The sequence below is a fragment of the Vigna radiata genome, chromosome 6 (assembly GCF_000741045.1).
Source record: "Vigna radiata var. radiata cultivar VC1973A chromosome 6, Vradiata_ver6, whole genome shotgun sequence".
Taxonomy (NCBI): Eukaryota; Viridiplantae; Streptophyta; class Magnoliopsida; order Fabales; family Fabaceae; genus Vigna; species Vigna radiata.
Genome location: NC_028356.1, coordinates 36,882,171 through 36,908,239, shown reverse-complemented (window position 1 = coordinate 36,908,239; position 26,069 = coordinate 36,882,171). Strand labels below are relative to the sequence as shown.

Sequence of the window (26,069 nt, the reverse complement as noted above, 5' to 3'; positions counted from 1 at the left end):
TCATTAAATTTCAAAATATATTTATATATTAAATAATTTATCACTTATTTAAATATAATATCATCGTCTGCTAGAATGAGTAAATTGACTTATTAGATTATTGGACATGACAAATTGTGTTAAACTAGACTGTTGAACATAACAAATTGTGCTTAAACTGAACCGGACGAATTGTGTTGAATTGGACAAAACGAATTATATTGAGTTAGATAAAAAAAATTGTGGTAATCTTTGGAATTAAAGAAGTCGTCTCAACTCACTTTTTTCACGAGACAAATGAATTGGCCTGTGAAAGAAAATATTCTCATCAATATTTAACACAGACCAATGAAGAAAGAATCAAAATTTGTCAAAATTCAATCTGGCACAAACCAAATTCTACATCGATTTTGTCGTCACCAATTCAAAATATAAAAAATGAGTTAAAAATTCCGACCAAATTCTACATCAATTTTGTTGCCACCAATTCAAAAAATAAAAAATGAGTTAAAAATTCCGATCTCAAAAATTAAATTTCGATCAACTACATTTCAATATTTTTTTTTATTAAAATAATATTATTGGTAGAATGGTAGAAAATTTACCAATCACAACTGCTACATAAGCGGTTGTAAAAAAATTGTTAAAGATACATTTTTCTTTTAAGTCTGGTTAGCCATAAAAAAGTGAGTGGACTGGATTGGTCTATCATTTATTAACAGGAAAAAGTCTTTTTAACAACTTTTTTTGACAAGTAATTTGTGATTCGTCAATTTCAAATAATTTTTAAATATAAATTCAAAGAGACTAATAAATGATATGTTATCAAACATTGTTAAAAAAAGGTTATAAAAATTTCAGCATCCTTAATGATATAACATGTTGACTTTTATAATCCAATTTGTCGAATGGTTCATCTGCTCGATTGGTGGTAGGTTGACTGTACTGCTGGGCTGATATTGGTTTGTCAAGTGTGTTGTCAGACGGGTTCATGTTAGATTGCTTTTGAATAACTTATCATTTATTTTTTCAAATATAATATTTTTATTTATATTTAAATTTTTCACTAAATTTCAAAATATATTTATATATTAAATAATGGACAATGATATTTAACAACTCTTTTTTAACAACTTTTTTACAACAGGACACGTGTCACCATTTTATTGATCTGTTTAAATTTATTCTAAAAAAATATTTGAAATGAACCAATCACAAACTGCCACGTATGCGTTGTCAAAAAATCGTCAAAAAAGAGTTGTTAAAGAGACTTTTTCCTAAATAATTTATCACCTACTAGAATGAGTAAATCAACTTATTAGACTATTGGACATGACAAATTGTATTAAACTAGACGGTTGGACATAACGAATTGTGTTTAAACTCAACTGGACGAATTGTGTTGAGATGTTGAATTAGATAAAAAAATTGTGGTAATCTTTGGAATTAAAGAAATTGTCCCAACTCACTTTTTTTACGAGACAATAGAACTGGCATGTGAAAAAAAATATTCTCGTCAATATTTAACACAGACAAATGAAGAAAGAATCAAAATTTGTCAAAATTCAATATGACACAAACCAAATACTACATCGATTTTGTCGTCACAAATTCAAAATATAAAAAATGAGTTAAAAGTTTCGACCAAATTCTACATCGATTTTCTCGTCACCAATTCAAAAAATAAAAAATGAGTTAAAAATTCCGATCTCAAAAATTAAATTGCCATCAACTACATTTCAATATTTTTTTATTAGAATAATATTATTGGTATAATGGTAGAAAATTTTCACTTATATCTCATTTTTCACTTGACTTTGTTACCGCATATATATTTTACAAATAATAATAATAATAATAATAATAATAATAATAATTTATTATCAATGAGAAAACGTAAAAACAATTAAATAAATTTTATGATAAAACTAACCAGGTCATGTCAATGTCTTTCAAATCTAATCTAAATTATTATAAAATTGTTCTATAACCTTTTATTTATTTTTTAATTATCCTACCAAGTTGTCTTGAACTCCAAGTAATACTCCAATCCGTAAATAGCTAACCATATTTAAAATTCTAGAAAGAAAGAACAAAAGTAAATATATATAATAAAATAAACAGAAGAAGATTAAGTCAATATTATTGTCATCGTTACGTACAATAATAACATCGTTTTATGATATGTCGTAAGCCATATCTAAACCTTAAAAACAGAATTATCCTCTTCCTTGCTTCAAATTCCTCTTTGTCATCTATTCACTTCTAAAAAGTAAAACAACATAATAAAGATAATTAAAATCCAGATAAAACAAAAAAAAAATATATACATCTATATGCAAATCAAACAGAGAATATATAACAAAACCTAGAAGAGAAATTGAGATAAAATGTGTTAGGCTTAGAATTTGTTAAATTCAATTTTGATTGTCATACTCTAAAAAATATGTGGCTTAGTTTTTTTCTTTTTTTTTTTCATACATATAAAACAGATAGGTTAAGAAATTTAAAATAGAAAATATGTTTTTGTTAAATTAAAAAATGTTCTACCAGTTAATATTCTGTAGCACAATAAATAAATATATATTATAAGCAGTTTGAAATCAGTTCAGAAGTTGTTGAAGCTGTAAACTAGTTTTGAAAAAGTCTAATTAATAAATAAAAACTGGTTCATTAGTGGGATTCTATGGACTCTTTAAAACAGTTATCCTTAGAACAAATTAGGTTAATTCAAAATGATTTTTGGAAATCATAAAGCAAATTTATAAGGACTAACTTCTATTATTATAATTAAATTTGTTAAAAATAGGATGATTATCAACAAGACTTATTTTTAAATTAGGAACAATACTCTTTTATTTTATATAAATTAAAACATTATAGCACTTGTCTATTGATAGTATGGAACTATATATTTTGACAGTTTCATGCTTACAAACTTTGATTTGGTGGTTGAATTAAACATAATTAATTTGTTAATATTAAATTATAGAATATTTGAATTTTAGTTGTTATATATTAGTTCTAATATGTTTGATACTTAATTAAATTTATATTAAATTATTGGATGAGCCTAAGTTTGAGTTTCATTTTAATTGATTAACTAGGTTTTATGGTTAAATATTTTAGTTTTAAAGTGGAGCATTTTTTAGCACTATAAACAATACAAAATTTGAAAATAAATAAGAGGTTTATTAAAGTAACAATGGTAGTGACATATACTTAGAAAGTTCAAAAAATACTATATAGTAAAACTACAAGCATTTAACATATTTTCATACTTAAATAGCATATTAAACTATAAAAATTCTAAGTACGTTTTTCTAATCAGTAAACGAACTTTTTATTTTAAGAATTTCAAATTTGAAATAAAATATAAAGAATTTTAAAAAAACATACATTTTTCCTCTGACGGTTATCAAGTTAAGTAAGTAGTAAGATTAAGAGCTAATCAACTTATTATGCACACAATTAATATTTACATTATTATTCATTTTAAAGTTAAAGCAAATTATTTACGAATAATAAACTACGTTAAATGTAAAAAGTCAAAAGAAATATTTGATAATAAGATATAATTAACATCTTATTAATAAAATTGAAATCTAAATTAAAATTGGATACCTAAATTACATATATTTTTAATTTCTTGAATTCAACGTGATTTATTTGTTTTTTGGCGTCAAGAATCTTCTCCAGCGATTCAATTCAACTGTCTCGTACTAACCCCATCGCGGTGGTGGGTTCTAACCTGTGACTGTAGACGAGCGATCTCGCGCAACTGGAAGAGAATGATTGCAGAGAGATTCGAGGACGAAGAAAAATGGCTCGCCGAGGGTATCGCCGGGATTCAGCACAACGCATTCTTCATGCATCGCGCACTGGTATTCTCCTATTTCTTCGTAACCTAATACATTCCCCTTCTCAATTCGTCACGGTTCGCTCTCGCAGGATGAAGACAATCTCAGAGACGCTCTCAAATACTCTGCGCAGATGCTATCGGAGCTTCGAACTTCTAGGCTCTCACCGCACAAATACTACGAACTGTGTAAATAAAATATTCTCTTATAATTCGCATCACATGTAGTAATTAATCGAACTTCTAGGTTTTCAATTCAATTGTTGCATTCGGTGTTTCCGTTATAGATATGAGAGCCTTCGATGAGCTTCGGAGGCTGGAGATATTCTTCAAAGACGAAAGAAGACACGGCGTTGCAATTGCTGATCTATACGAGCTTGTTCAGCACGCTGGAAATATATTGCCTAGACTGTGAGCGTTTTTTGCAATTTTCCCCACTGTTGTTGAGTATCGAGTACCAATGCTCGTGCTTATGATTTCAATTTGAATGATTGTGCGGTCTCTATGTTTGCGTTGGTGATTTACTGCCAGGTATCTGCTTTGCACGGTAGGATCTGCTTACCTTAGAAGCAAGGATGCTCCAGTAAGGGATGTTCTTAAAGATCTAGTGGAAATGTGTCGCGCTGTTCAGCATCCAATTCGCGGTCTGTTTTTGAGGAGCTACCTTTCTCAAGTCAGTAAAGATAAGTTGCCTGATATTGGACATGAAGATGAAGAGGGGTAAGGCTGTTATTTGGTTTCTGATGGATTAGTAGTTTTTGAATGTGGCATGCTTGTCTATCATTTTGATCAGAGTAATGCTATATCCTATAATATTACCCCACTAAACCACAGAGAAAAATGGAATGTATGTAATTTCTTGATAATATAAAAAAACTCAGTACTTTCTTCATATAGTAAATTGGAAGATTGGTAGGAGGATTTAGATTTTTTTTTTCATTTAATAAACATGCAGTAATTAGAAAGTCACTACAAAGATAACTTTTTATCTTTCTCAAATTTTCTTCCCATGTATTTGGTATCAATTTTCAATATGGACTATTTATTTTGGGATTATGTGTGGGGCTGAGTGAACAAAAATTAAAACGGTGGATATTGATAGGTGCTTCTGTTGTCGTGCAGGGAATCTAAGGATGTGATGGTTGCAGTTGAGTTTGTTCTACAGAATTTCACAGAAATGAATAAGCTTTGGGTTCGGTTGCAGTTGCAGCATCAGGTTCATTGAACTTCCTTAACTCTTTTCTAATCTTATCTTATGAGATGCATAGCACCACAGTACTTGCATGCCATAGCCATTGAGGTAAAAATAAATCATGAGAACATGATTTCTGGCCATGCAGGTGTTATGGTGCTTGTGAATCATGCTTAATCTTTGGCGATCCTGAGCTGAGGTCTTCAATTGGGATTTCTGGTCTGCAGGGACCCAGTCGGATAAGAGAGAAGAGGGAAAAAGAAAGGAACGAGCTTCGTGATCTTGTAATATAAACTATTTCCTGATCAAGCATTGTGTTATACATTTTGATAGAAAGATAAGTTACGTGATTTTGTTTCCTCAAATTATTAGGTAGGGAAGAATCTGCATGTTCTGAGTCAGATAGAGGGTGTGAACCTTGAGATGTACAAAGACATCGTCCTTCCAAGTGTATTAGAGCAGGTCTAATAAAGTACATTTTCTCCCCAAAATGTAATTTTTTCTCATATTGTAACCCTTGATGTCATAATGTCTCTCAGCTGTCTAAATTGGCTTGAGCAGGTTGTCAACTGTAATGATGAGCTTGCCCAATTTTATCTTATGGAGTGTATAATCCAGGTTTTTCCTGACGAGTACCATTTGCAGACACTTGAGACACTGTTAGGTGCTTGCCCCCAATTGCAGGTGGGTAGCATGATTAGATTGGAAATAGATAACCTTTTTGTGTGCTTGAGATTAATTATATTTGATCAGTCAACCTTGGAGAGGCCTTACTATACTTTTTGATTTTTTAACCCTTTGTTAATATTATATTAATCCGTTCTTGAGATTTGTTTTTTAGAAGTTTTAATGAAATGAAACATACATTATAATTGCCCCTTTTAAGGTTAAATATTATTTGATGCTCCATGATTTTTGAAAAGTTTATCACATATTTGATTGGTCATGAATTTAGGCAATTTGGAATGGTGACTACTGACCCTCAATTAAATTTTGATAACACCGTGAATGCAGAGCATAAAATTATTGCACGTGTTATGGTTAATGACGAACAATCGGACATACTTACAGTGCCCTTAAAGAGATTTTAGTGGTCAATGTAAATTTTAAGACTATTTAAGAGAAATTTTTTGCTTGGATACTGAACAAGTGAATTTAAAATCTCTAAGCAATTTGGTTGAGCATAAAACAAGAATATTGAAATTCTGCCTATTGAAGTGGAATTTCATAAATTCTTCAAGAACTGAGTGAACTGCTGTCTCTTTCTTACGCACTCCTTTGGACTTCATGGTCACTTCACCCTGTGCCTTTTGTCCAATTCTGCAGCATTTGTTCAGGCAGCTTCATAACTAAAGTTGAAGTTTATACATATTTACCTACTTTTCTTTTCAAGAATAAAGTCTTTCTTTGTTATTTATTGCCCTAGATTATTTTTTCAGAAATTATTTTCAGTTTGTATATTGGATCTTCAATCTCTGTTGTTACCTGACTCTGTATAGGTTGCAATTGTCTTTCTCCATTCCTCTATCTATTGCAAATGCGTATAGATTCATTCTGTACTTATCTCAACTCTCATGAAAGGTTTTGCTTCTCACTATCAATTAACTTGGTCAGTGAATCATCATAAATTTGCTAGGACCACTAATCAATCATTTGATAGCATTCCTAGTCCTTATACCGAAGATACTCAAAGATCAATTCTGTTCTATCTATCTGATTTTTTTAAAGCTGATATCCATTTTTATTTACTCTTTGACTAACTTGATTGTATTTGCAGCCCACAGTAGACATCAAAACAGTGCTTTCTCAGTTGATGGACAGGTTGTCAAATTATGCTGCCTCTAATACTGAAGTAAGTCTGATGCACTTTTTTGTCAAAAATTAAGTTTCCACGTGCTATTGATTGATATCATTTATGCCTCAGGTATTGCCTGAATTTCTGCAAGTGGAAGCATTTGCCAAATTAAGCACAGCAATAGGCCGGGTAAGCCAGATTTCCTCCAGTTTGTAACTTTTATAGTGCTTATTTTGGGAGAACTGCAGAAAAGATGTCCTGGTAAAGTTATGGACAATGAAGGAACTAAATGTGATGGTGTTTGCAAATGCTGTTTCCCTTAATGATAAATATTTCCCTTTGATAATTTAGTTCGTGTAGTGGTACCTCGACTATTCCTTTAGTACGGATTTCTTTTCCTTGTTTTAAAACTTTTATGAAATCTTATGCTTAAAAGTTGTACAAGTTTAAAGTGCACTGTTCAAGTAGTTTGAATTATAGGCATCTGTATGATCTTATGTGTTACAGGAAGTTCTTTTCAACTCTCTGAATGAGAAAAACTAAATATTGATTATAGTCTCTTGGTTTGTGCCTACTAGATACTAGATATACCTTTTATTTTATAGACTATGGAGCCGCAATCCAAACCATATACCTGCTATTGATTGCAGGTGATAGAAGCACAAGCTGACATGCCTATTGTAGGAGCAATTGCTTTGCATGTTTCTCTTCTTACATTTACTCTCCGTGTTCATCCAGATCGATTTGATTATGTGGACCAAGTACTGGTATGTTACTTTTCAAACATGTTTTGATCTAGCATTTTTTGAGATGTGGTATTTGCATCTTAGCTCTAATCTGCATCTTTTGTGGAATTTGTTCAGGGATCATGTGTGAAGAAGCTTTCTGGAAAACCAAAGCTTGATGACAGTAGAGCTACAAAGCAAGTCGTAGCACTTTTAAGTGCCCCACTTGATAAATACAATGATATTGTGACCGCATTGACACTTTCTAATTATCCTCGTGTAATGGATCATCTTGATCATGAAACAAATAAAGTCATGGCCATGGTTATTATCCAAAGTATTATGAAGAATAACACTTGCATCTCTACTGCTGATAAGGTATGTTATTTTTGCCTTTGACTCAACCTAATAAAATTATTTCTATGTAACAGTTTTCATTATGCCTTTGCAGGTTGAAGTTTTATTTGAATTAATAAAAGGGCTTATAGTGGATTTGGATGGAACAATTGTGGAGGAGGTGAGCCTGAGAGTATTGTTAGAATATCTTGGGATTTTGTTTATACGGATAAAAATGTTCTCTATTATATGTTATCTTAAATTTTTTATTCAACTTTTTTTGTATGTTTAACCCATAAATATTCTATTATTATTCCCTACATAAATATAGTATTTTCCTAAGATCAGCCCTTTTTTTTATGTCTAATCTGTAGGTTGACGAAGAAGATTTCAATGAGGAACAAAATTCTGTTGCTCGTCTCATACACATGTTTCATAACGATGAACCAGAGGAAATGTTCAAGGTAACAACGAGTGTATTCGGAGTCAAATTGAATTTCACTGGTATCTTTCTATTAAGTGTTTCGTATCTTATTGACCTTCAGATAATTTGTACCGTAAAGAAGCATATTATGAGTGGAGGACCAAGACGCTTGCCTTTTACAGTTCCTTCCTTGATATTCTCTGCACTCAGGGTATCCTCCCTTAACGATGTTATTCTTTCAATTTGTGTTATCTACACCATCTTTAACATGCTTCTTGAATTGAATTCTATGTGATGATAGTTTGAAAATTATATGAATGGAGTTGCTTGGTCTGTGAGGTCCATATTTCACAATTAAAGCTGCCAATGGTTGTACAAGGATCCTATTAACCATGTACAGCAGAGCTTTGAGACTAAGTATATATTTGAAATCACAAATACTTAATATTTTCTTTCCACCCTTTAGCTTGTGAAGTATTCTGTAACACTTACAATATTTGTACTGTGGCATTAATTTCAACTTTATGTCTTGAGGTTTTATATATGTGATTTAATGGTTAAGCCTCACTATTTTTTAACCTTGTGTGGGCTTTAATGGTATCTAATATCATTACCCCATTATCTTGTGAAGTATTCTGCAACACTTACAATATTTGTACCGTCGCATAAACTTCAACTTCAGATCTTGAGGTTTAATATATGTAATTTAATGGTTATGCCTTATTATTTTTTAACCTTGTGGTGGCTTTAATGGTGTCTAATATTATTACTCATTAGATTTATTAAAATCCATTGTTTTCTACTTCCAATTGGATACTTGATAGCTGGGGCAACAAGGTCTGAAAATATTTACTTAAACTGTATGCCAAATTCTAATTGGGGGGTTTACTTTTTGAAATTTGAGAATAATACATACAATGAATAACTCTTTTTGCCTTTATGAATCATGTTTTTTCTGCAGTTGATCAGGCAGTTGCATGGCCAGGATGGAGATATAGTTGGAGAAGAAGTTCCTACAACACCGAAAAAGATATTTCAGCTATTAAATGAGGTGATTTAAAATTTATTATCTTAGTGGGATGGACGAGAATAATGTCTATCTTTATAATTGCATGTGCACAACTCTACATTTTTTACTAAACTGTCATGGAGTTATTTTATCTAACTACTGTATGGCATTAGCATAACTATCAAGTCATTTATTTTTATTTATATAACGTTGTATGCACCATATATTGTTATCATGTGATGGACAAATATTAGTTATTTTGTTACAGATAATTGAAGCTCTTTCTTCTGTGTCATCTCCTGAATTGGCGTTAAGACTGTATCTGCAATGTGCTGAGGTATGCTTGACCCTGCAAACTTGAATTATCTAATCTGATGCCTTTCGCCTTTGTTTCTCTTTATATTTCCAAACAGCTCTGACAAGCCAATGAAGGGGATTTGTAAATGAAGTTGGGTCTTGAAAACTGATTCTCTCATGGGCAATTCTTTCCCCCCATTAAATTGAAGGTTTAACATTTTAGTCCGAGTGGGGAATTGATTTTTAAGGGCTATACTCGTGCTGGACTTTTGGCTACTATTACAACCATGAATTTTAATATTTTCCTGACATTTTAATGCCTATTTATGATGATTATGACACTTCTCATTTTGTGGAATTGTTTCAGTGTATTTTTTTCTCACTTTTATTAATATTATTATCAGGCTGCTAATGACTGCGACCTTGAGCCTGTTGCTTATGAATTTTTCACTCAGGCATTTGTATTATATGAAGAAGAAATTGCGGTAATTATTATAGAAACAATTCAATGTTAACATATTCTTAGTATGACTAAGAAATGGATTTTACTAATGACTGTTCATACTGGTTTTAGGACTCTAAAGCCCAGGTAACAGCAATTCATTTAATTATTGGGTCTCTTCAGAGAATGAACGTCTTTGGTGTTGAGAACAGGGATACATTAACACACAAGGCAACAGGGGTATAGTACTGTTACTTGTTTTTTACTTTTCACCCTTGTCCTTTTACTTTTTAAGAGTTTCTTTGGAGGAGGAATGATGGCAGGATGAAAGGAGACCGGATGGGGAAGGAATATTCCCTCTTATGTGGTTGTTTAAAACTTTTTTCGAGGGAAAGGAAATGCCAGGGCAATCATTCAACTTCAGCTCATAAGAAAATGGATTGTGGCAAATGTATTCATGTCAAACTTAATATGGTTTTCTATCTATTTCTACAGTATTCAGCAAAGCTTTTGAAGAAACCTGATCAGTGCCGAGCAGTTTATGCATGCTCTCATCTCTTTTGGGTTGATGATCAAGATGGTATTAAAGATGGAGAAAGGTATACTCTACTGGTTTGATTGGGATAATTTGATCGGTTTCATGCATCTCTGCCTCTGCTTATGCTTTCTAAAATAATTATCTCCTCTGAATCAAGCTTTATGAAGTGTTATGGCTTTGCACATTTGATACACAGTTTTACAATTGCTTAAAAGTTGATATAGAATTTTACTGTTTCCTGAAAAGTCTTCAACTTGTCATCTTTTGTTTTCGCTGTTTCTTTCTTTTGGGATGGGGGTGTTGACTGTTTGATTACAAGGTGTTGACTGTTTCATTACAGGGTGTTGCTTTGCCTTAAGCGTGCTTTGAGGATTGCAAATGCTGCTCAACAAATGGCCAATGTAGCAAGGGGTAGTAGTGGTCCAGTAACACTATTTGTTGAAATACTGAACAAGTTGGTTCCTTTTGCTCTAAAACTGCTTATTATACTATCCTCGTGACTTTCTTACTGATGGATGATTGGTTTCCAGGTACATATATTATTTTGAGAAAGGAAACCCGCAGATCACTAGTGCTACTATCCAGGGGCTTATAGAATTGATCACGACTGAGATGCAGAGTGACTCTGCATCAGCTCTCCCAGCCTCAGATGCCTTTTTTACCAGCACATTGAGGTACATCCAATTCCAAAAACAGAAGGGTGGTATACTTGGTGAAAAATATGACCCTATCAAGGTCTAAATCCCCGCCTAACTTATCCAAGAAGCCCAAATGTGAAGTAGTATGAAAAACCAAGCATGTAGTTGTCAGTGTTCAAAATTAACAAAGGTTTATCAGTGTTCACTACTTGTGCATTATAAAATGTTTGCATTTAAAGTGAATAATTATAGATCTTTCATATTCTTCCTACAAATTGTATGTATTTAATATTTCCAAGATATTAAATGTATTCACTTTTTCATTTAATATTTCTTAGAAGATTAGTAGGAAGATATACCATTACTTTTGTTTCAAGTACAATTGGCATGTGCAGATTAATGTCAATTAAAGCTGTTTGAATTGAATGTTCTTTACGTGCATTAACATGTTCGCTGAGGCGTCAAGGACATTTTAAAGCACGATTACAATTTGCTTTCTAGAGTTTCACTCATAAAAAAGGCTTTTTCCATTCCTTCTATAGCAGTCTATCATTCTTACTTGTGCTTTCTGTCGTACCATAAGGCCCGGCACTGCTGAATTAGTAAAGCAGATGAAAAAATAATAATAGCATTTGGTAGAGGGGTGTTTGGATGAAAAAGTATTTTTATAAAAAAAATTAAAATGTTTAATGACAATATAGTGTTTGCATAGGGAACCTTAAGAAAATGGAATTATTTAAATTTTTATTATAGTATTTGAAGTTGTGAAATTTCATGTTACCTTTTTTCTTTTACATTAATGTGTTTTTCCACCTTAAGCAATCCAAAATTATGTAATGTATGCCTTTACAATTTAAATTTTAAAATTGATTTGTCTAAACAAAGTATAAAAGTAGTAGATGAAGTCAAAATAGCCGAGTATGATCACATTCACATCGACAATTAATATTTGTAGTTTGTACATAAAACAAATGTTATAAGTTAGTAATTGTACACAAGAACATGAAATCGGATAAGATAAGTTTTCTGTATATGTTAGTTTTTTCGTCTGCAACAATGTAACAATATGCTCAACGTATACATGTTAAAAAAATCTCATGTACGATACACCCATCCTACTTTTTGGGAGGACTATGGTTAAGATTTGATTCAGTATTTTTTTATTCTCGTTTTCTTAAAATTAGAAACTCTATAGGTTTTTCAGGCAACTATTCATTAAAGAAAGTTTGCCTTAATTTTTGAGATACAAAAGTTTAGATAAGGCTGGCTCAAATGCTACCTTATCACTGCAGAAAAGATTTTAGTTATATTTAATCATTAATGTCCTAGCAAGAGGAGGATAGGGTTGGCCACGCACCACCAAACTACAACCAAGGTCCAAGTTGGAACTCTATCATGCTATCATCTCACAACTTGGTTCCAACAACAATTCCTGTAACACCATTGAAATGAAAAATCAAAACACTAATAACTTTTCGATTGGTATAAAGTTCATAAATGGGTAAATGATAACGAACAAAACTAATTTTTTTAAAGGCGTACACCATTGGTAGTAATAATTCACGGCTGGCCTTGGTAATAAGAAGCGAGTATACAGACTCATGGTTCTAAATGGGTCAAGGGTCTTTTTCTTAATCCATTTTAGTACTCTAGACTTTTCTTCACTCATTAACCCAAACTACCATATTTAATGTGCGCGAAATGATAAGCAAATTCTATATAATTGGCACTTGGTGGGTGGCAGTGTCCGCAACAGTATCCCACAAACATCTGCACTGAATTGGAAAAAAGGTTGGCAAGTAGCCCTTTCGATATGTTGACGTGCATAAATTAAGAAGGTGAAACGATGAAGCTATACTTAGTAACAAAGAAGGACCAATGCATGTATCCACCACTTTTATAAGATTTATTTTGGTCAAAAGATACCTTTTTTTCATCGAGCTTTCATGAGAAAAAAACAAGGTTTAATGGTTGTCAAATTCAGCAAGAAATTGCAAAAATGGTAGCACTCTACAATAAAGCATCCAATCATAGGCTTTGAATTTTTCGAAGCGCTTGTGTATATATAAACATAAAAACAATTGTGGTATGAAAATAAAGAAAAAATCATTCAGGCATGCTCTTAAAATAAACTAGGCCTTGCCTCAATTCAAGTTGTAAATTGCAAGTACCCTTTTACTTGGGAAATTGCAAATGAATAATTCATCAATGGTTTTCTTGGTCTCGTGATTCATGCTGTAGACTAACCAATTGCTTATAGATGCTTCGAGGTTTGGCCATCAGCCTCTCATGGCTTCCCATTTCGGCAACGCTGCCATTTTGCAGCACTACAATGCTGTCAGCTTCACGAACAGTTGATAGCCTGTGAGCTACCAAAATTGTTGTTCTACCTTCCATTAGTTTATCTAGAGCCTCTTGGACCAGCCTCTCTGATACTGTGTCTAGAGCACTTGTGGCTTCATCCAGCAAAAGAATGGATGGATCTTTCAAAATAGCTCTAGCAATTGCAACTCTTTGTTTTTGTCCCCCTGACAACTGCACCCCTCTCTCACCTACCTCAGTGTGGTACCCTTCTTGCATCCTGCTGATGAATTCATGAGCATTTGCTGCTTTGGCTGCCTTCATTACCTCTATTTCTGATGCCTCCTCTTTTCCATACTTGATGTTTTCATAAACTGTGGTTGAGAACAAAGCAGGTTCTTGCTGAACCAATCCTATGCGCAGCCTTAAGGATCTCAGGTTTAGGCTTTTGACATCACATTCATCTATAAGGACTGATCCAGAATCAGGGTCATAAAACCTCATTACCAATGAAATCACCGTGCTTTTCCCTGAACCACTTTGACCCACTACTGCCAGACTCTTGCCTGCTGAGACTCTGAGATTCAAGTTCTGAAAGATGGTTATGTCAGGTCTCATAGGGTACTTGAAGCTTACATTTCTAAACTCTATCTCTCCTTTGACAACAGTTACAATCTTTGAGTTGGGATCATCTGGGGTGATGGATGTTCTCCTTTGGAGAATGCCAAAAACCGATCCCAGTGCCTGTGATCCCTTCACAATGTCTGGGGTAAGAGCTAGTGTTTCTGCTATTGCCAGAGAAGTGATGATTAAGACCATGAAGGACTTCATGATGTCTCCAAAATTTGACTCTTTCTTCTTGATTAAAACTGATGCATACCAAAGGCCAAGTGCATAGGAACAGAAAGCCAATAGCTGGGTTATGCCATAGCCAAAACCTGATATGTGGCCCCGTAGAAGAGCTTCTTTGTTAGGTTTATTCAATTCAGATGCAAACTGGATTGAAATTCGATCTTCGGCGCCAAAAGCAGCAACAGTTCGTATGTTGGCAATAGCTTCACGAGCCAATGAAGTTGCTTTAGAGTAAGCATGGCTGTAATCTCCTCCAAACCCCTTCAGAAATAATTGCTGCAAAAATAATTTCAACTTAGCTATTCTTCTGCTAAAGAAGGAAAAATGTTTTTTTTGACACTGAATGAGAAGTGGCGTTATGAAGCTAACCTCAGTGATAGAAGCTCCTATGAGAAGGGGAAGGCAGGCTACAACCACTGCTGTTAGTTTCCAACTCAATGTGAAGCCAATAACAAAAGCTGTGACAGTGAGAGCTACATTTTGCACAATGGTTGAGAGTCTGTCAGCCAGAGCACTTCTCACTAGTGTTGCATCAGCAGCTAGCATGGCTGAGAGTGAGCCAGTGTTGTTCTCATCCTTATCAAACCATGCAATTTCATTGTTGAGAATAGCTGCAAATGGGTCCAAAGACTAAATTAAAGTTTCTCATTTCAGAAAAGTTAATGCATAACAGCAAAGCTTTTGCAGCCATGGAGTACCTGAGAACATTAACAAACGTACACGGGCAGTGAGATTTTCTCCCATCAATGTATAAAAGTAGTGAAGCAATAGATAAATAGGTATAGTAATAAGAGCCACTCCAAGAAATATAAAAGCGACCCGATCTACTTCTTGCTTGATTTTAGAACTCTGAGGAGAATAAAATGCAGTCAAAATGTGAGTGATTCCAAGTGCAAAGAGAGGGGCTTCCATGCCAGCCAATATTGCACCTACCGACCCAAGTATTGCATAAGGCCATTCTGGAGCATTCAGTTTCAGTAAATCCAATATTGTCGGAGCTGAGGTTGTCTTTGATGGCAAGTGTTGTTCACTTGATTGCATTTCTCCTGTCGTGTCCAACATCAGCTGCTCCTCTAAGGTCATGTTCTCTGAAGGTTCTCTAAAACTAGAATTTCTTGAACTTTCAGAGCGAGATATTGATCTTGAGTTTGAGAGGTTTTGTGATGCCTGCAAACTCACCAGATTCACATACTCTCCATTGTTGGACATCAATTCCAAATGAGTTCCACTTTCAACCACCTGGCCGTTCTTCAACACGATAATTGTATCTACATCGCGTATAGTGGACAACCTATGAGCAACAACTATTGTTGTTCTGTTTGACATTATTTTTTCCAATGCCTGTTGGACAATGAGCTCTGATTCAGAATCTAGAGCGCTTGTGGCCTCGTCTAGAAGCAATACTTTTGGGTTTCTGATCACTGCTCTTGCAATGGCAATTCTTTGCTTTTGCCCCCCTGAAAGTTGGGTGCCACCCTCTCCAACCTGAATAAAAAACAGTGTCATTATGTTAAGTAGAACAAAGATATTATGAAGCTGTTGAAGATAATTCACACATTTCTACAGGTCAGAGAACTTATGATATTGCAAAACTAACCTGAGTTTGATAACCATCAGGCAATCCTTGAATAAAAGAATGAGCATTTGCAGCCATGGAAGCTTGTATGACTTTATCCATGTCTGCATCTTCTTTTCCAAACAAAATATTTCCAGCTATTGTTGTTGCAAACAGTGCTGGTTCTTGACTCACCAAGCCCATCTGTTCTCTCAACCATTTCAATTGGAGATTCTTTATGTCATATCCATCCAACAGGATCTTACCTAGTGAAAATTAATGCATTAGCCTCTCCTCCCAAGTATTGAACTGTTCATTGACAAAAAGAAAAACTGGATGCATAAATTTTTTTATATTCATTTGAGATTATTTTTTTTTACTCTTTATTTTCTTTTTTCTTGAAAAAAAGTAAAGATACATTAACACGGCAATGTGACAAAAATACTTTTTTAATACGTCAAGTGTCATTAAATTTTAAAATTTTAAAAACCAAAACTCTGTCAAAGTATTATTATTATTTAAAAAAATACAAAAATTTATACTTGTTCATGTCAAATGAATGTATTCACTAAATAAAAATGTGGGGTATGTTTGACATAGGTTAATTTTGTCCCTACATTTTCTTCTCTCCACCTTGGTGTATCACTCTCCTACTTGTTCCAACATGCCATAAAGGGGCATGGAAATTTCAAATGCAGCCAACTCTTAAATGGTAATATTAATTATTACCTGAAGTGGGGTCATAGAACCGTTGAATAAGTGAAACAATCGTGCTCTTTCCGGAACCACTGGGACCAACAACTGCTATAGTCTTGCCAGCACTCACTGAGAAGCTCAATTTTTCAAAGATCATATTGGTTCTTGAGGGGTAAGAAAAACAGACCTCACGAAATTCAATTTCCCCAGCAACCAGTGGCACGAAAGTGCCATCATCCAACCTCTTAGAATTGCTTGAAGCGGACGCAATCATGTTCATGATGTTGGCTGCAGCAGCACGCCCTTTGGCAATGGAACCAAGATTTGGAGCAGCTTGACCAAGAGCACTTCAAAGGAGCAAAAGTTATGTGAGATATCATACGATATGATCATAATAGCAGTTTCTGATGTACTTACAATCCACTAAAGATGACATTGATTATTGTTGTGAACGCTTTTCCTCCATTTGTCTTGTGATGCCTCACGAGTATGCTAGAATACCATAGAAGCAACGCCCAAGCACAAAATAACAAGCCATACGTGAAGCCTACTCCAACCCCTTTTGCCAGACCACCCTTCTTGCCCAGTTTCAGAGCATTATCAAGAGACTTTGAGTATGAACCGATTGCTTTCTCTTCTCCTACAAATGAGTAAACAGTACGCACTTGAGAAATCACCTGATCCACCCAAACATTGGGAAAGAAAGAGATATGTTATGCAATTTAACTCTTGAAATAGCCTCTGAACAAAATCTCAATTCACAGATAGGTTTATTTATTTACCTCTTCTGCAACCTTCCCAGCCTCAGCATAAGCTGCTTCACCCTTTTCTGATAAAGTAGACATGATTATTGTATAAGCTCCCCCAGCTATAGCTATCAGTGGAACCACAGCCAAGGTGAGTAGTGTGAGCTGCCACACTGAGGTAAATCCAATGGCAAATCCAACGATGAATTGAGAAAGATAACGAATGGCGTGGCCTGTCTGCATTCAGCACAATGAACAAGAGCATTTCACCACTAAAGAACCAATCTCAACAATCTTAAAACAACATAGTTTCTTTCAACCACGTCACACACCTTGTCACCAATAGCATCTTGTACCAGTATTGCATCACTTGAGATGTGGAAAATGATATTAGCATCCCTTGCTTCGTTGTCGAAGAAATTAATATCCTTCTTTAGCACTGCCTGCAAATATTTCAAACGCAAACGTGCGGTTTGCCTCTCCCCTGTTTGCATCCAGAACGCTACACCTGAAAAATAGTAGCCAAAACTGATCATGTGGTTAATGCTGTAAAAGGGTTGTTGTTTGTTGAGGAACACAACACCCAGAAGAACCATCCTTCATTAGAAGCATTACTTAGAAAGAAAGAAATGAAGTTCAAGTTATAAGACGTACCCATCCAAGCAGATACCAGAACAACTCCACCAAGGTAGAGCAAATACAAAGCATGCTGCAATGAAGAAAAAAACCAAAACCCACTTCATCCATCACATATATACACATAAAACACTTCCATCTCTAACACAAACACGATAGAATAGAATCTCATGCACGTAAGAAAATACAATATTCCAGAAGATGGTGACACAGCACCTCAGAAACTCGCGAGGACAATTTGTGAGGATTGTTAGAAAGATGTCCCAAAGAGTCGATCATGCGACCAAACAAAATGAAGAAAACAGGAAGAGCAGCACCATGGAGACAAGAACCGACACTTCCGAGGAACATCAAGACACAGTCAGTTGAATCTGCTGTAGCAAACAAGCCAAAAAACGACACAGTCTCAGTTTTGGTTTGTTGGTCGGTTTTAGATGGCAGGACTTGTTGGGGAGCTAGTTCGAGTTCAGCCATTGTGTTTGAATGTTGAAGATGAAGATAGAAAAATTAAAGAAAATAGAGTGTAGTGTGTTATATGTTAAAGATAAGTTAGTATAGAGAGTAAAAGAGAGTGACCCGTGAGGTACGGTTGGTGTAGCAGAGTCTATTCCCGCCAATAAATACAAAGTAGTTAAGGTTAACTATGCCAACGAACTCTTCGGTTCCATAACTATATTATGGGAAAAATATTATTAAGCCAACAACCTCTGTGCCGATTTTGTGGTTCTAAGAGCACCATGTTTGATCATGTTACCTGTCACTCTATGAGCCCATGCTTTTCTTTACAATGATGTTCATAACTTCACTTCATTATGGTTGCTAATGGCCATTTTTAATCCAAAGTAGTAGGTGGAACTCTCCAACATATAAGCTTAAAGAAAATGATATCTTGACACTATTTTTTGACACCATTTTGACACTGTACATGTGTCAAAATATGTGGTTAGACGATTTCAAATTAAAAAAACAAACTTTGGTTTTTTTCTTCCGAATATACCCCTGCCTCAACTTTTTTAATTTGAAATCGTCCAATCACATTTTAACACGTGTGCAGTGTCAAAATTGTGTCAAAAAATGATGTTAAAATGTTATTTTCTTAAGCTTAAAGAGATTGAGAATACAAACAAAAGTGTTTGTAGAACAAAAACAAAAAGGATAATGCTTCTTTTTTACAACATTAACAACATTTTAACACTATTTAAATATCATTATTGTTGTTACACGTTAATGTTTATGATTAATATTATTAATTATAAAATAATTTTGAATTATAAAATAATATATAAATAATGTTAAAATATAAAAAAAATTATCACAGTATCATTATTCAAATAAAATATATATATAAATTTATATACGTAAAATATTTGAATTAAGAAGTGATTTTTTTAAGATAGTACGAAAAACAAATTCATAAAAACTTATCTAGAAATAATTTTAACGTGAAAATGAATTTTTCTTTTATCTTATCTGAATTGATGAGAGCTTTTCTAAAATAGTATGAAAAATAAATTCATAAAAATTTATCCACAAATGATTTTCATGACAAAATGAAAATTTTTTATCTTGTCAACGTCAAAGTACCATTTAACAATTTATTATTAAGGTAAAATAGTTTTAACAAAAACCAATTTTAAGTTTTTTATTTTTTATATTTATAAATATAAAAATTCACTTTTTTGTGATTATTTTATTATATAATATGTGTTAAATAAATATAATATAAGTATTAAAGTATTCGAAGTTTGATATTTATAAAGAAAAATATCAAAACAAAAATAGTAAAGAACAATGTGAAATAGAGAAGAAAAAAATTAGTTAAAATAATCATTATCCATAAAAAATCAAACTTCAATTTTCTTGCACATTATCTAACTAGTTTTTCTAGATTACATTACACAATAGGTTCAATTAAGTCAATGAACTATTTTTTTTTTATTGGTTTTTTTCCTAAACTAAAAAGAAAAAGCTAATCTTAGAGGTACTTTTTTACTGCCTAGCTCATATATGATACATTGAATACTATATAAATTTTACCTTGTGAATATTTTTAATAAAGTGTGTTGTTGACTTTTTTTTGTCTAACTAGCTCAAACTTTGTTGGTCACGTAGGTTTTGACTTCAGAATGCTGGTTTACTGCATTCACATATAGTTGCCAAACTTTAATGCTACATACCTTTGAAGCTATGTTCACCTCTTGCTTCTACATAATATACATAAAAGTTTATACGTTGAGACAATCACTTGAATAAATTTTAAGATATTAATTTCTTTCTGAATTTCGATTAGAAGATATATTGCATAAAAAAAATATAAGAAATGATGCATTTATTGGAAATACCCAAGTACATAAAGTTTTATGGTGTAGTCTTTTTATTTATTTATTTATTTATATGTGTTTGCTAATGTACAAAATACCTCAAATTCCATAAAGAAGCGATACCACAAACTTTGTTAACTTTGAGCAAACTTGTCATTTATGTTGTTTTTATACAAATTTTGATAATCAATTTATAATGATTCAAATATATATTATATTAAATTCATTTAAATAGATTTTCTTAAATTAAAATATATAGTTTTAGATTTTAAATCCAATCAATTTACATAATTTGGATTTAAAAAAAATAGATTTTAAAAATTTAAATCTCAACTCATTTAATTATATTTGGATTTTTCAATTTAATTAGATTTAGATTGAATATGTTTTTAATTAAAGAATTCAAAATGAAGTGTGTTTAAGTTGTTTCCAATACTAGTCGTTTCTAGTTAAAGATCGATCTTAGTCTTCTCTATTGAAAAGTTGGTCCGAGTTATCTTCGATCGAAACTCAATCGAGAAAGTATCGACAAAAGTTTAGTCGAGTCGACGCAGTAAAAAATAAATCAAGAAGGTCTATAAAAAAATTCAACCAAGTCGACCTTAGTCGATAATTGGTCGAGTCGACCCAACTGAAATTCGACCGAGCGGGCATAATAGAAATAGTCAAAATTTGGCCGAGTTGGCCATAGTCCAAATTCAACGGAGTCGGTGCCAACTAAAAGTCGATCTAGACCGAAACATAGTCACATAAGCCCCGATAAAAAACTTGTTGAGTCTATCCCAGTTGAAATTCAATCTACAATTTTGTTGAGCCAACCTCAATCAAAATTATATCAAGATGTCCTAGATTGAAATTCAACCCAATCAATCTTAGTCAAAATTTGGCCAAGTTAAATCCAATTAAAATTTTGCTAAATCGACCTTAATCAAAATAAAAAATTCAGTTAAAACAAAATCCAGTCAAATCAACCTGAATCAAAATAATACTGAGTCAGTCTTAATTACAATTCAAATAATTAAATAAAAATGTTGAAATAATTATATAGAACATATTAATTAATTATTATCAATGAGTAAACCAGAGACATGATAAATAATTATATAATACAACTTTTTCTGAAGGGGTTTTCAAGTAACAATAAAAAAATCTACTAAAAATCATGATTAAATATATTTTTAGTTTTTAAAATTTTGACGTGAAATTTATATTTGTCTTTGTTCCAAATTTTGATATATTTTACCTCCACCATTAAAAAAAATAATATATTCATCTTAATTCAAACATGTTAACTTTTTTAATAATTGTTAAATGTTGTTTATGACTGACATGTAAGTTGTTTACACAATTTATTAATTCTAATTCAAATATCCATCTAGAATATCATTTAATACCCAAGATAAATATTATATGATTAAAAAAATTATATCTATTATTTTTTAAGTTTGAAAAAAAAAATCTATCAACTCATAATCAGTTTCTGTTATTTTATGAGTTTTTTTTTCTTACTTCCATTAAAATTAAATTATAAATGAAACATTATTACGAAGAAAAAATAACTTAAAACCAAGATAAAGTTTGTTAAAAATAAGTTAATTAACAACTTAAGAATTGTTTTCTACATTAGAAATTGTCATAATTTCGGATTTCATATCAATTAATTACATCTCAACAGGTTGAAATATGACATTATATTTTGATAAATTAATTACATATATATGACTAGTATTTTAATTTATGTATTCATATGATAAATATGTCTTTATATGTAATTAATTCATAATAGATAAACATTTAAAACTTGTAAACTATACTATAACTAGTGTTTCAATCCTACACAACAAGTACAGGTCAAATTAACTCTGTAAATATCATGGTTAATTATAATTAGTCATCATATTTATGTTAGTTAAAATTTATACATATTTAATTATTTTGATAATTATAGATCAATCAAATCAGAAATAAAACTTAAGTATTCAACAAGGTCCATAGAAATTCACCCAATACAAAAAGGATGCCTGAAAATAGCCCGTTAAAATATATGGGTGATTTTTTGTTCATGGTGTAAAAATTTAAACATTTTGTTCTTTAATTTTTCGTTTTAATATTTACATTGAAAATTTTCACATTTTTAGTTTCCATAAAAATATTTTTTTACATAGTTTAGTCTCTTTTATTAGTTTTCTAGCAATATAAATCTGTTATATGTATAAAATATAAGAAAAACATCAAAATATAAAATCTGTTATATAACATGAAATATATAACAAGTGAAATTATGAATTAACTAATTAATTTATCTTTCTAATAGTAAAATGACAACTTCATAAAAAGAAACTCACTTCATTGGTGTGCCCCAAATTAAAAAACATCGATGGTTCACACAAACAAAACAAGTAAACACCATTGATAACAAGAACAAGGAAAAACAACTTCATCATCGTAGATGTCGTATGTTAATTAATAATTACCACACGCTAATCTTTAATTAGTCTCTGCATTGGAACTAAGCTTTGATCTTCTCACACAAAACTTTGGCACCGGCAAACTGCTTGGTGGCGGTGACAAATCGAACACCCAACTGGAAAAATCCACGTTTTCGGTGCCATAGCCAAAACCTTTCCCTGCCATAGCCGTTGACCTAAACGACGGCGTAGAAGCCATAGAAGTTGTACGAAGCTCCATCGTGGGTTTCTTCTTGAGATCCTCTCTCATGGTTTGCTTTGGTTTTCGGTTGGAAATTTCTTTGCTTCTGTTTTTTCCACTGTTAACAACACTTGCAGAAACTGTGGGTAAAGGAAGCAGTGGTGGTTGCTGCTTTGGGTGATGATAGTAAAAGGAAGAAGACAGATCAAATGGGTAAGGAGGAAGATTCATGAAACCTGCATAGGTTCCAACATTGTAACAAGGATTTGACATGAACTTGTTTCTAAGGTTGTTCTTCTGGATTTTCATTCTGTTTTGGTTGTTTGCAGCAATAACTCTTTGTTCATCTCGGTGAGGTTTCAAAACACCATTCATTTTGTTGCCACAACCACACAAGGTATCTTTTCTATAAACCTAATTTTATACAAGAGCAATGCGATCGTTCGTTCATTCAGAAAACAAATAAATTCAGAAAAAATCTAAAAAAAAAAAAAACTTTTCTTTAATTTATAAAATTTTGACAGTATCATAAAAAAAATTGAAATATATGCATGGAGAGAATAAGATGAAGTGTAAAAGAAGATGATTATATTTGATATCAAGAAAATGAGATGATTATTTTCTATATATGCATGCAATGGATCTACGTTCTTATAGGATCTGTTTTTCGGGATAATGTTCTTTTCGCATATGGTGCATATTTTATTTAATGATTTGGAATGTTTAAAAGGAAGTCACCGTTTGCTGCGGTCGGTTACCGGAAAAGAATAGTGTAGGACGGTGACCGCCGGATTATCGACTGCCGTTGGATTGTGTCCTTAGAAATAGCCGTTCAGAGGAGTATGACCGTTGATCGATTTCTTGTACTTGATGATCAAATTAATAACCTCTTTGCTACAGTGTAGTTTGTCTTATGTGAAAAGTTTGTAGATTAATTATCATACACAGTGGGAATATAAAAAAGATTTATATCATCGATTAATGAAATAAATAAATAATACGATTATCATAAAGTCAACAAGTATAAGTATTATATTATATACGGCATTTAATAATAGATAGTAGTGTGATTTTTTTCTTTAAATTAATAATAACGCATATGATTAATAGTACCAGATATAACCACTTTTAACCATGTTTTTAAAGTTGAAAAACATATTTTCTAAGTTAGGGATCTAAGTTAGACATTTAAATATGGGAGTTTTAAATTAAATTAAATTAAAAAAAATGAATAATGTATTAAGAAAAAGCCTGAAACACATTGTTTGAAATGTTTTTCGAACTTTTGTAAGATAATATCATATCTTATAAGGTTTGCTCTCACTTCAAAGTACAAATATAATAACTACTACTTGCATTAATTCATTTACTTGTAAATTAAAAGAGGTATAAGATAAGAATTAGGATAATAATAAATTTTTTAAATTTTATTATTATTTTCTTTTATTTTTTAATAGTTTATTCTTTTGAATTTATTGTGAAGTAGAAAAAGAAACAGATAAAATAATTTTCAATTATAACTATTTTTATTTAGCTATTATTGTCTTAAATTATCGTTATATTAACAAAATGTTGAATTATTATTTTTTAAAATTTACAATATTTAATAATACGGTTTATTTATAAATTATCATGTATTAGGTGTGATTTTGAAAAGTGTAAGTGGTAGACATGATGAATGGCGTGGCCCAATGGATAGCCGGCAAAGGCACCGTCCTAACTCACAGCCATGTGACGATAAATAGTATAATTAATAATGAGTGGTTACTTATGTGCCTAATTTTATTTTTCTAATTTTTAACATTATTATGGATATATATTTTACGTCTTGTAATTTTCCACCAAGAATTCTTTTAATTTTTTTTATTTTAAATTTAAATACATTTTTTTTCTTTGTAGACTTTTGCTCTAAAAATTTCCTCTTTCTCTATTTTATGGCATCGCATTCGATTATTTTATTTTTGTAAAAATAAAACTAATTACAAAGACTTACATCAAAACATTTGAAAACTAAGTGAAAAAATTATGGATCAAAAACTAAAATTGATCGAAAACGGATAATTAAAACAATAAAAAGAATATATCAACCTATTCATAATTATGTTGTATACAATATTATTTGTTATTATTGGTTTACTCTTTTTTTTTTATCAATAGAGATTTTTCTTTTATTTTATATTCTAAGGTAACAATAAAGTAGCATTCAGTTCTTGAAAAATGTTAATATTTTGAAATTAAGAAAAATATAAACAAGCCTTTAAAAATGTTTTGCTCTTTTATATTTAGTGTTGATGATCCGTTATTATTTTAATTCTTTAAGACGAGTATTTAAGTTGTAAGTTTTTTAAAAATTGTAAACCAGTGCGTGATAAATTACACTTTCAAAGACATGCGGAAAATTTTCGTAATTTCAAATATTATAACATAGTATTATATTGGAAATAAAATAGTAAATTAGTCTTAAATTAAACTGTAGATTTTAAACTAATCCGACACAAAATATTATACCATTATTATATTTTAGAGTATGATTTGCACGTGGTCTTTTTCATTATTGTAGTAGTTGGTCCACGTGCTTCAAGGATCTCCACACTTCAAAATTTTGATCATAACAAATACTTCTCCTCGTGTTTGGATTAGGATTTTAAATTTTAAAAAAATTAAATGTATTATATTTAAATTATTATTATTTTAACTTTCAAGCATATTTGTATTAAATAATTAAAATATTGTATGGTTTAACTTTCTATTTTAAATAAAATAATTTATTTTCTTTCTTAAAATTAAATTTCGGTAGAAATAATTGTTTATGATTATATGTCTTACAACTTCTAAAATTCATCACATTATGATAAATCACTCAAATCTAAAGCTATTTCGTTCTCTCATAAATGTGTTGAGACGCAACCGATGGCTAAACATATAGGAATAAAGTATTATTTTGATACAAAGCACAAGAGTGAGATTAAATGGATGTAAACTCGAAATGCTAAATATGATTTCAAATTAATAATGGTTAAGGTTGGTCTGTGAGACAATGGAGACAAGTTTCATCGTCCAAAGAAATATAGTTTGAATC

At 31.7% G+C, this 26,069-nt stretch overlaps 2 protein-coding genes across 2 annotated transcripts; one reads left to right on the top strand and one right to left on the bottom strand.

The window, feature by feature from the left end:
* The first annotated feature begins 3,647 nt into the window (after positions 1-3,647).
* On the top strand, positions 3,648-11,598 carry LOC106765154 (vacuolar protein sorting-associated protein 35B). The gene is made up of 22 exons (XM_014649668.2): positions 3,648-3,863; positions 3,931-4,027; positions 4,126-4,249; positions 4,370-4,558; positions 4,961-5,054; positions 5,258-5,314; positions 5,403-5,492; positions 5,592-5,714; positions 6,808-6,882; positions 6,955-7,014; positions 7,476-7,592; positions 7,689-7,928; positions 8,002-8,067; positions 8,261-8,350; positions 8,432-8,521; positions 9,272-9,361; positions 9,588-9,656; positions 10,021-10,101; positions 10,191-10,298; positions 10,554-10,657; positions 10,937-11,050; positions 11,127-11,598. The coding sequence occupies exons 1-22, from the start codon at positions 3,771-3,773 to the stop codon at positions 11,335-11,337; spliced, it is 2,382 nt and encodes a 793-aa protein (XP_014505154.1). The 5' UTR covers positions 3,648-3,770; the 3' UTR covers positions 11,338-11,598.
* Positions 11,599-13,187: 1,589 nt separating this feature from the next.
* On the bottom strand, positions 13,188-18,664 carry LOC106765211 (ABC transporter B family member 13). The gene is made up of 10 exons (XM_014649748.2): positions 18,237-18,664; positions 18,039-18,093; positions 17,717-17,892; positions 17,421-17,621; positions 17,056-17,315; positions 16,672-16,985; positions 15,985-16,208; positions 15,086-15,872; positions 14,757-14,998; positions 13,188-14,663 (listed from the first exon to the last, which is right to left on the bottom strand). Exons 1-10 carry the CDS (start codon positions 18,492-18,494, stop codon positions 13,440-13,442), a joined length of 3,741 nt encoding a protein of 1,246 aa, XP_014505234.1. The 5' UTR covers positions 18,495-18,664; the 3' UTR covers positions 13,188-13,439.
* Positions 18,665-26,069: the final 7,405 nt, after the last annotated feature.